Source organism: Scomber japonicus, chromosome 15, assembly GCF_027409825.1.
Source record: "Scomber japonicus isolate fScoJap1 chromosome 15, fScoJap1.pri, whole genome shotgun sequence".
In the NCBI taxonomy this organism is placed as follows: Eukaryota; Metazoa; Chordata; class Actinopteri; order Scombriformes; family Scombridae; genus Scomber; species Scomber japonicus.
Window position 1 is genome coordinate 14,525,821 of NC_070592.1, and position 12,645 is coordinate 14,538,465.

General features: G+C 37.7%; 1 protein-coding gene across 1 annotated transcript in view; it reads right to left on the reverse strand.

Annotated features, from left to right (window-relative positions):
* The window catches only part of LOC128373891 (CUB and sushi domain-containing protein 3-like), a 276,110-nt gene extending 264,394 nt beyond the window's left edge, over positions 1-11,716 (reverse strand). Inside the window, exon 1 of the mRNA XM_053334086.1 lies at positions 11,520-11,716. Coding sequence (XP_053190061.1) covers positions 11,520-11,716 — 197 coding nt within the window. The remainder of the gene's footprint in view (positions 1-11,519) is intronic.
* Positions 11,717-12,645: the final 929 nt, after the last annotated feature.

Consider the following 12,645-nt stretch of genomic DNA (forward strand, 5'->3'; position numbering starts at 1 on the left):
TCAGTCATGATGAGAAAGCAAGTGAGAGAAACAACAACACACCAGCACACGAAAAACAAAGCGAGAATTACAAAATGGAGAATGCAGGTAAAAAACGAAAAAGGCGGAGCTGAAAAACTGAGAAAAGAAAAACTCTCGCGACTGATGCTGCTAGGAGCAAAAAACTGTCAGAAATGTTGCTGTTGTCACCACTGTGCAGTGATTTCAGCTAGCAAAGATGGATAATCCTGTAGAAATGCAGGTGAATGTATGTCTCAGAAAATGAATTGGCAGTAATTGTGTGTGCTATAATCCGCTGATGTCAGTAACTAGCTACATTTTTGACAGCAGCAATTTGACTGACTTTGCAGTGGTTTTAATATTGAGTTCTACATAATATATATATTTTTGTATGTGCTTTAAGCTCTGGCTGATCCTGCCTACCCAGCCATGGACCTCACTGCACATTACTGTTGCTATGCATCTTACAAACAGCTGCATTTAAAAAAAGAAAAATAGTATTAAAAATAAGTAATGCCTTTCTTTTACTCGCCTCCAAAACTAATGCTCTCACTAGCCAAGATCTTTACAACATGGTGCTCATAGAAAATCTTCATTCTGGAGAAACACTCCACTTTTGTCCACAGGGGCTGGTAAAATCAACACAAAATGAAAGTTCCTTTATGTAACTTCAAATGTCTGGAAATAGCTTTCCAACTTCAAATGAAAACATTACGCTATGAAGCACAACTACATTTACACCCACAGTGCTTTCCTGCACACTTTGCAAAGTTTGGTAATTATGCACAAATCAAGGTCCACACAACATTTTCGCTCCACCAAGTTTACTTTCAGGGATCTTTTACAGCAAATTGGACACCTGATGGACACCCACTGGGCCAAAATGTTGTTTACTGCACTGAGAACTGGTGCAGTGAGACAGTCATCCAAACAGAGTTCCTTTAGTTTTTACAGGTAAAGTCTTCTCCAGCACCAGTGGGCTGTTGTCATCTGTATCTATTTATAGTAATCTTGTCAACACCATGTTTGAGCCTCTGCATGTTTAATTCCTCAACAAAATCACAAAGACAAATTCTGCACTCTTTCAAATGTAAAGTAATTTACATTCTATAGTAAGAATATGCTGGTGTGAGTCTGGTATACAGGAGCATGTGAGGAGAAAAGCATTGAAAAAAGCCACAAAAAGAAAAATAGTTCATTTTCTCTTCCTTCCTGTCATTTTAACCTAAGCAAAGCTATTTGGATCTTCTAACACACACACACACACACACTTGCACATACACCTCTTACCCCCTACAGGGCAGAACTGATGCAGGAAGAGATGAAATAGCACTACCTCAGGGGTAAACACACCTCGGTTCACACTCACACCCTGCTCACTCACACACACACACACATATACATCTACATACACCTCTTGCTTTCTTCCCAAAAAAGTATTTAGTATAATCACTTCCACTCAGGAATATTGTCCCAACATCAAAGACCTTATTTGCTTATTTTCACACCAATCACACACTGCTGTTTCCCATGGCCTTTGTCTTTGTGCGTGATTTCTGTCCGTGTGTAGCAAGCGCAGGTCTTTCTGTATGTGTGTGTGTATGCATATTTATGCAGCTATGTGTATGTTTAGTTTTGTCACTGTGTGTATGTGTCTTTCTGTTTCTGTGCATGTCTGCTGTGTGTATCTCTGTGTCGGGGGGATGTGGGTGTGACTTAGCCAGGTGTAAAATTGGTGCTAGGGAGGATTGCAGATACAAACTGGGTCAGGAGAAGAACAGGAAGGGGGGGGGGGGGGGGGGTACTGTATGGGGACTCAATAGAGGTAGAACAGATTTAACAGATCTTACCTTTTATGACATCCAGTAATGGCTTTCTTTTGTTATATGACCATAGTGGTACATGGATGCAGAAATGATAATGATAATAATAAAAATAATATAATTTGGGTTTTAGTTGACCTGGTGTGATCAAATGACTAGACCACAATGTAAAGTGATGCTTTACATACAGTATATATTATAGTACCTATCAATTCACCTTATGCATTGGTGCATCAGAGCTGCAACTACATTTGTCTGGAAACAGTTTTTTTGTATTAAAAAAGGAAACACAGATTGCTTCACTCTTACTTGTACACACATGTTTACTTAAGTCACTTTTGGGGTATTAACATAGACTAACTTTAATTTCCTGGAGACTTATCGTAACCACAACCATAACCACTACTTGCCTAAACCTAACCCTTACCATAACCAAAAAAAACACCATCTCCCAAAATTCAAAGTTTTTCCAGCTGGGGACATGGATTTTGTCCCCGATTGCACAAGCTTTCCCTATTCAAGCAGTCTTAAGTTTGGTTTATGTCCCTGACCGTGACTTAAGTCATACCCACACACATACATAGGGTCAAAACTACATGTACATTCCAACAAACAGCTGTGACATCCCACAATGTACAAATCCTGGACTGTGTATGCATGTCTACACACATTTACACACCTTTTTAGCCCTAAAAATTGACAATTGATTAGATGCTGGGCAGAGATTTCCATCTCCTCTCTTTTCAACCCGTTTTATGTGGCATACTTCCAATGGGTAATCATTTACATACTGTACCCAAGCAGCTGGGCATTGCAATATCTCCATTTAATTTATAATTTACATTATGTGCCTCGTTTTGTTTAACATTTTATACATCAGTACTATTTCTGGATTACCAGGAGAGGCAGTACACATAATTTTAACTCATGTTGCTTAACACAAAATTGAAAGTGGCACATGAACTTTGGTGCTACATTTAGAGCTGTAAATTTCTGACATAAAGAGGTTGAGGCAGTCAAAAATAGGCTGAATCAGCAATGATGAAAAATCATCAGGCGGAGATCATCATTATGCTCAGACTGCCCCTTCATTGGCCATATACATAATGTGGTATGATTCATTTAGGGCGTTTACAGCGTAACATAGAACATAAAAGCATGTCACGCCAAATGTGTGGGGCTTGAGAGACACTACATTAAAGTCTATTCAGTGGCATGATTTATCATGGTACTATGTTATGATGTGTTCATTTTAGCTGGTGGGGATCATGGTTATCAAAACAATTATGAGTAATCAGTATAACAGCATAATAGACAATGACAGGGATCAGACCAATTGCACTGTGCTACCAGAGAGCGGCAGCATTGCTATACCACACCCAATCTCCACAGTAGTCCTATCCCAAATCTAATCACCATTACCATAAAAGAAGAAATTCTGGCAGTCACACCATGAGTCAGAAACATATTGTGCTCATCTAACCCTGCACTATGCTCTTTGTGTCCTGAGTAAAACAACTGAGAGTAGGTAACCAGAGTTCCGAACTGTACCTTTGCACTCTCACCTCTCCTGCTTTTCTCCACCAGTTACCCCATTCACTCATTCACTGACCGGTCCTTCCTCAGTTCCTCCAGCACCCCCGGGACTCCCAGCGGTCTCTCAGGTAACAGGGTTGCTCATGTGACATCTGACAAAATAAGTTTCCAGGCTCGCCGCTTCCCCAAAAGCATAAATCAATTCAACAAACAAGCCAATTTGACCCATGCTATAAATATAAACATTGTCTATTTTGCTCAAGAGCCTTTTGTCTAGAGAAACAGTGTTTTATACCTGATTTTCGACACTGAATCATGTTAATGAGTAGATGTCATGGTGCTTTCAGGGAAATAGGGAAAATTAAGTTATTCCTGGATATTAATAATGTCAATAATTGCTTTGTCCGATACCGTTATAAAGTATAAGTATCAGTTATTAAAATATGATAGCCTTGTTATCAATTGAACTACCCAGTAGTATATAAAGCAGTTAATATTAACCCTGCTGCAACATTAAAATGCCTCTTACACGTTAGGTATCAATAATAAAGACCTTACTAATACTTAAATACTCACAGTGGCCTTAGTGTGGGGCATTGTTACTTTTTACTTATGGATTTGTAGTCATTTTTAAATAATGTTTTATCAGCATTTATATATTTAAAAAAAATGTATATCCAAATATTATTTTTAAGCTGTATATATTGACTACATGTCAACATTTTCACTCTCTCTCTTCTAGTCAATCTCTCTGTTTGTTATTTTTTAAAACTACAAACCATAAATAATATGTAACAATATATATCCTCAAGGTTGTTAGATGGCATTCTGCAAGATAAATGTTTGGAGGAAAGTGGGAACAAACAACAAGGTGCATAAGTCACACGAACATCAGAGATGAATGCTATATATACTATAATATTCAATAGTAGACTATTACTGAGAAGTTTTGTTCAACATAAGTTGGTTTTACGACCCTTTGGCAACCTGCTGCTGAATCTCACTGATAAAACAATCACATCACATGAATGTAGCATTAATGATCTGTTAGGATGAGAAAGAAGTGAGAAAGAAAGGTGTTCAGGAAAAAGACACTAATGGACACACATCAAAAGAGACTATGTAGCCTATACTTTGTCATGATATCAGTGGAAATTATGGCAATTATCGGGGACTGTATATCTACATAGCAACATCATAATTCAGTATCAATTTGCGTCACACTTACGTAACCACAGCTTTCATGCCTCCGTTTAAGTTTAATAACAATTTTCAATCTGATGTTTCTTACTGCACCAAACCATACATACATCAAAAGATGTTATACCCTGGATGGTGTGAAATGTACCATGGTAAATTTAACATCTTTGTCTAATGGTTGTATATCCTCAAGCTGTCATGATTTTGTTTTTAACAGAAATGTGGGTTGCTGCGGATACCGCCTCAGCATGTCTCTCAGGTTATACATTTTTAAATACAACCAGATTTTTAGGTCTGGGTGGGAAGGTTGGTGCTATATACAAAAGAGTCTGAATGTAGTATTTCAGTAAGCGGTGCATTCAAAGCCTTTGAATTGCTCTCAATTATTCTTCTGAGACATTACCCTGTTTCCTGTGGATTTATTTATCATCCTCCAAAACCCCATTATGACTTTATTTCACTATTCTCTGACCCACTTTATCTTGCAATTACCAAATATGATTGCCTTTTAATTTCATTTTGCATGTTGACAGCAATGACACATTTACTGAATATTTGAGCTTTTGTCAAATCTTTTCAGCTGTCAGCAATATGCAGTAGGTCCAACCAACCACTGGGATCAAATCCTCAATCTGGTCATCTTCTATTTTAATCCTGATAGTCTGGCAAAGAAAGACATGTACAGTGCCTCCCGTCGTTTAGTACTTGCATCTATCTATCCATCCATGCCCAAAAACTCTGCGATGCTCTCCTGGCTCTCACACATTATTAATTCTCAGACAGCAGTTAAATTCTCTGAAGTCTACTTGTTGTCCCTCTGAGGTCCTCTATTCCAACAATTTATGTGCCACTACCTTACCAGGCTTTCACATTTATTATGACAAAAAATCATTGAGTGACATTTCAAATGGCAGCCTGTGACATGGGAAAACATTGACTACAGCTGCGCACAGTGACAGGACGAAAGCAAGTGAGGCGACAGGGGAAAGTTGAGAAACAGATAAACAACACTGATTAAACTTTTATTCTTAAATAACAAAGACATGAATAAACACATTATACTGCATTATACTAGTATACTTTATTAGACCCTGAAATCCATGAAACACAACTTATATCTGCTTTTTACATACTCTAATTTTATGTTTATTTAAGGATTTATTAATGCTGTTAAAATAAATTACCTTGACATTCTTAAGTATAGTTTGTGAGGCCGTATTATCAGAAAGAAAAAGTACTGACCTGGTATTTCTATTCAATGAAAAATGAATAGACATTCAAACCAAAGGATAAGCTGAAGAGCCAACATGACATGACAAATGATCAATGAAGACAATTAGCAGATTTCATTTCAAAATATCTCACTGTCTGTTTAAAGGTGTCAAGCACACCTCAGGGGGCTCCAGTATAATTCAAAATGATTACATACAAACACACTGTGTCTTTGCCTCTGAACTGCACTCTTTTTCTTCCCCATCACTTTTTGTTTCTCTGCTTCTTCACTGTTAATGAGTATGTTAGTGTATGCATGGGTGCAATGGTTATTAATGCTTTATTGGATTATTCTGGTGTACAGAACCCAACAGTTTTCATCCTCACACTGGCAGAAATTGGCAGGGACATCGAGAAGTTGGAGATCCTTACAGACATTTTTTTCAGAAAACTGGTCAATGTTATGAATAACTGGGCTACTTATGGTTCATGTCAAGAAAAGGCAATTAAAGCTTGATACAACTATGATATTTTGAGGGCTTGCAAAGCTAACTTTTGCCAAACAGCCCACTGATAATACATCAAAGACAAACACAGAGAGGTAATGTAGTATGATAAAGCTTTAATTAAGATTAGTGTCCAGTTTCTAAAACAGAGATTAAGACTAGTCCTAGACTAAAGACAACATTCTGTGAAAATATCCAAACAAGTCTCGTCTTGGACTAGACTTAAGTCCTGTCTGGTTAATCAGCCCTAGGTGACTTTAGGAAAGATTATTGTCATACTAAAATTGTCAACATACATCTTGTCCTTATACCAGGGGAGGCTGGGCTGTGTTAAAATAAGGTAAACATGTCTTGGGTTCTCTATCATTGCTTTACTCACAACACAGTCACATTTTACTAGAGTAACTTTTTCTAGCTCCATGCTCTATCTCTTGCTTTGTTTGTCCTTTTAATGTATCATAATGAAGGTAGGTTGGACCAGTCATATACAATAGTGATTACCAGATCAACACAGAACACAGTCAATTAGATCATTTTAAGTATTTTAATGAGTAACTATGCTTCATTAAATAATTGAATCCACTTAATTAAAACATTTTTATCAATAAATTAAGAAAATGCTCCCCGGGAGAGGTGGAGTGGAAATTGTTCGTAGAATTGCATATTTATTAGGTCATATTTCTTCCAGGTATTTTCATCCTGGTTGGAGGTTGATAAGCCACATGGGGTCCCTTGCTTTCATATTGTATGTTACTGTGTGTTCGTGCATGTGTGCGAGAACACATTCTGGTCTTAAAAATCTAAAAGGCACAGGGAGTGTGAACAAGGCCTGCGCCATTCATCATATCTGTTTTGTTGCACCAACATAGACGTTGGGCAGGTGAGAGAAGTCTCATCCAAAGTTCAAAACATTAATTAACAGTCAGTTACTCCAACTTCCAACTAGAGTCAATAAACAATCAAGGGTGGGCTGAGAGGAATTGCCATTTCATAGTCCTTGAATGTTGAACATTAAAGTCAGTTAATAATATGATTCATCAGCCAGACAAACATTTCACACTAGAAGTGCCTGCTCGCTGTGCTGTCAACTGGCCAAGTTGGAACATGGCTCTACAACATGCAGCAATCAGGGGAGGTGCCCTTTACTTGTTTATGAAAACTCAGCATTGGTGAAAACATGTTTGAATCTTGATTAAAGTGGGAAAACTCATAAATAGATGCAACCCTGATTTGAGAACCAGCAATATCACTTCACAAGTAACTTGAAAAAAATCATTGGCAGGAAATACGTCATAAACTTAAAAAAGAAAAAAAAAGCTTGTTGTGTGTGTCCAAACTGAAGGATATGATTGGCTGCTTTAGGTTTCAAAGATGTGAGTGTCTGAAATTAAAGGCTGTAATTTGAGCAAATACAAGACCTTTGGTTACATTAATGACACAGAAAAAAAGAGATCAGACTTGTGTGTGTGTCTGATGTTTGTGTATTGTGTGTGCATGCACAGGCACGATTGTGTCCGTGTGTGCGTGATCCATGATAATCACTCTCCACATAATTACCATTTTCTTGTTAATGCATCTGACCTTTTAATCACCATTTTGCCCTGTGACTGTGTGCGTGTGTTTATATGCGTGTGTGTGAAGAAGAAAAGAGAGAAAGAGAATGAGACAGCAGAGGTAATTTGGCTTAACTAGTGGGGTGATTGTAACTGTGCAGACCATAAATCTTCCTCACACACAGACACATGGGCACACACAAACCTATGCACCAATGCATGTGTGCGCACATACACACTAACACGCCACATCATTTCCTGTTATCTCAGATAAGCAGGAAATCCTAATCAACCAATAAGAGCATAGAGGACATCTTTCACATTCTCTCCCCTTCTATCTGTGTTTGTTCTGTCTCTCTCTTGCTTTGTTTCTCTCTGCAGAATTGGGAATCATAAAAAAAATCTCATGGTCACTCTACTCTATTCTTTTACTCCCTTGTTTAATTAACTTTGCATGGCAATTTGAACACTAAAAGCCACCGGATTGTCCGAGAAAGGTTAATTATTGCAGCTGGCTGATTAGAAATTATGCCCGTTGAACCAAAGAAAAATGGTTCATTCCCCACGGCAAAAGAATTGCTTTTCAGCAACCGATCAAGTATTAAGAGGACTCATTTCATCTCTGTATAACCCAAATCCCTTTTCCTCAATTGAACCAAACCAGATTTTCTTGCTGAGCAATATGTCAGTGATAGTTGCCTCACACATGTCTGATGTAATTAAAGAAATCAGACCTTAGCCTGAACCCCACTTAACAGTTTGAGTGTATAGTCAGGCTATAATTCAGGCATGCAAGACTGATTTTATGTGCTTTCATGATCAAAAATGACTTCAAACTAGAGTCCAACTGATATATCCTTCAGCTAATATTACTGGTCAATATTGGCCTATCACAGATATTCTGAAATTGGTGTATATGTTGTCCAATATGCATCAATATTCCTTAGTTAAATGTAGGCATCATTTTATGTATATTTGATAAGATATCATGCCTCCAAGTGTTTGATAACCACATTGTAGGGATCACTGCAAAAAATGTGTATATGTTGTTTGTATACTATATATATTAATATAAGATTATTGGTTGATATATCGATAACAGCATTTTTTTATTCCATAGTACTGGTATCAGCACAGGCCCCAAAAATCTAGCATTGGGTGAGCTCTACTTCAAATTGATTATGAAGACCAATATTACAATTGAAAATAAGTTCATGTAGTATTTGAACCAAAGTTGAATTTGAGTTACAGGGTGTTTTCATGTGCCCTGCCAATGAACTTGTTATGTTTGTGGCACACAATGCTTGTCTTCACATTTCTCAAGGCACAGAGCTGGCATCTTTTTAGGTTGTCTTTTCATTTGTTGGGTGGAGCTGTTCCAGATGCACAGCTTTCTCCCCTAGTTTGTATATTCCTCACCAAACTACTCCTGGCTGCTGTAAGCGATGTTTCTCTTGAAGAAAAGAAGGCACCGTTTCAGCCTTTTGTGTGGGGGCTTCCTTTGGCTTTAGGTTGGATGTTCACACTTCCAGGATGGTATTTTTAGCTGCAGGCAGATGCCCACATCCATATGATCCAAAATTATATCAAGTGCATAATTCATAGCAGTCATATGTCATATGTGTGATTGTGTCACTGTGGCTGGATGCACAAACTTTGTTTTCATCCAAGACATTTAGCTGGAAATTTTTAATATACAATAATATACTCAAACTAGGATATTTCAAAACTCTTTCAGCTCAGAAACTGCAGTGTTACTTGTTAAATATTTTGTTACATACCTTCCAAAAACTTTAGCACCTACCACCTCCATCAGTGTTTAACCATATGGAAATCAAACATTTCAAAATATTGTTATTATTATTTCAACCTAGACCCTAGTTTCTAAGTGACTAATGGAGACAAATTTTAGGTTTAGTATTGAACGAGATCATTTCAGCGGCAGCTGCAATGTAATCCTTTGGGGCAATTGCTCCTGTGAAAGTGCATCCACTAATATTGCTTGTTTTTTTTTCACTGACAGTCTCAGATTGTTATTATGGGTATCTGATGATAAAAGTATTAACAGGAACTAGATGCCTGAGGCAGCTTGCTGGCTAATTTAACCACCAACACATTCATCTCTGCACGCTAGGTTGTTTACATGTATGAGCAGGGGAGGGGCTAGACTCTCAGAGGGCAAAGCATTCTCGTTGGCCCTTCTGATGAAGTCATTTTAAAATTCATAGCTGACATATTCTTTCCTATCCATAAAAGCAAATTGTCACTTATTTAGCCAAGCAAGCCTATCTCTAAGAAAACATACAGTTAAGCCACTTTGTCAGACTAGCTTGTTATGAAGAACAAAAATAGAAAACAGGTTAGAAGTCACATTCAAATGTTTGAGCACTGAGGACAGCACGAGGCGCTCTATGTGCATTGAAAGTCAAACGGTAAAGCCACCACTGTTAGACAGTGACAGGCTAGGTGCACTGTCTGAGTATCATGTCTTTATTACACAGGAATAACATACACATAAAACAATACAAGATCAAACATAAAATAGATAGTCCAAGTCACTACAGTTTACAACACCACAGGCAGGGACACAGACACAGACTTCACTTTTAGTGGACATACTTCCACAGATGCAGTTGCAGCCTGTTTTGCGGCTGTCAGCTGAAAGGATCTCACTCCATACTGGACCAATGCCAAAAGTGTTTGTCCCCATTACTTACTTAGACCACAAATTGTGGGAAACTCCCATAATTCCAGGTCCAGGTAGACAAATACCAGATTTACCCTTTAATAGAATACTTTTATATTAATATAATTGTAGGATTAAGATAATTTGTTGAATGTGACTAGTGACAGACAGATGCTATTAGGCACTATTGATTGCCTGATAAAATCATACAACAAGGAGAGTTTAATAGCTTTACTGAAATGCCTTTCTTTCTGGGTATTGTGTGTCTTCCAAGAGCAGCTCAATAAAATAGTTCAATAACTAAAGGGAAAGCAGTGTGGCACTGACTTAGCTTTAGTGATTTGTGTACTACAGCAGGACAGCACCCTGTTGCTAGTCAAGGTCATTTGTTCCGCTCCAATAGTATTGCTTGAGAGAATCTAGCCCAGCACGATAATATCTTGTCTATGTTTGTCTTGTCTATGAGACAACAAGCATTTATGTTTTTATTAAATAACATGCACTTGAAATATATGATGACATAACTAAAAAGATGATGATTATTCATTTCTGATCTTGCCTCAGTACATTCCTCAGGTTCACTTTGCTTTCAGTAATTTTTTCTAAATTTGTGATCCCCGATGTTTGATCATGTAGACATATTGGCTTATTGAAACTCATCGTTAATTGGCAAAAACACAGAGGAAGGTAATTTCATAGATTCAACTAAAAATGGCTACACATCAGTGGTAACCTAATAATAAACAATGGGCTATATGCCATAACAGGTTTTTGTGCCATGCAACTTTTTCATGGAGATTAGACCATGTTGAACATAAATAGTGTGTTAAATACAGTCTAAAATTGTCTTTCTTCACAGTTTATTTCCATGACTTACAACAGAAGCAGAGACCTTCCACCTTATAATTGTTTTGTTGTCAAAATACCATGATTTTGATGGTGCCGTGCAAATATAAGCACTTTGAAAAGGTGGTAATCATTTTTAATAAGTCACTGGTCTTACCTGGTCCTGAAGTTAGCAGGATGGGGATGTCCATCATACAAGGACAGGAAGTCATATTCTTCTTCTATGGCAAACGACAAGAACATGAGCTGGATTCTACTTCCTTCCTCCCCAACAATGACCCACGTGCAGTTTGCCCCATTCGGGTAGCCGTAGGGAAAGCCTGGCGATTCTATACTGCCATTTCTTCCTTTCATTGTACCACCACACGTGTAGATGAAGCCTAAGAGAGACAGGAGAAAACAGTTCATTTATCTTAACACAGTTATATTCATTCATTCTTAAATAAAATGCTGACAACTTTTATGATTAGGCAGGAAGACAGAGGAGAACAAAGAGGAATTCAAAGAAAAGTTAATTTGAAGAGACAGCTAAAGTAGGCACATAGGAGTTATTTATGTATGTGCATCTAAGTGTGTTTCTTCAGTATGTGCAAATGGTTGGAGTAAGTTAGTGTGTCTTTTGACGTGTGAGGCTTAGTGTTGGTATGACAGACAGTATCAACTTCAGAGAAAGCTTGCATAAGAACCACACACAGGCACTATTAGTAACACCAAAGTACATACACTACTGTGCTGTATACTTCTGATCCTGATAGCACTACAACTATGGTTTTTATTCTGCTTTTTTTATAAATGGAGTGAACAGTGATGGCCTCCTGGTCCAGTCCAATATTGGTGATTCACTGTCATTATTTCCTTTACAGTTACAATTTAAAGTACCAGCCTGGCACTGAAGCCAATTATTACTTTACATTAATATAGGAATAAGCCACCACTCAGCATGCTTGATACTAAGTAGGTCAGCTTTGTTCTGATATATCCTGCTTCTTTGATGCTTATGTGTGATTACATATTAATGTAATATATACTGTGTTTATAGAGTCAAAACTGTTGAAGTATTTGACAGAAATTTGCATAGCTTCACATATCTGTAGTTGTGACCAGGAACATAATCTTTTCACTGGCTCCCTCCACAGTGAGGGCACAGGGCAGGGTGTCTGTCAGAGCAGCATCACAACTAACTAAGAGATGAAATCAATAAGCGACGAGAGCATTCTGTGTGCCTCTACAAGATGAAAAGCTTCCTTTGTTTTTATTAATTAGTTACATGTCAAAATGCACTA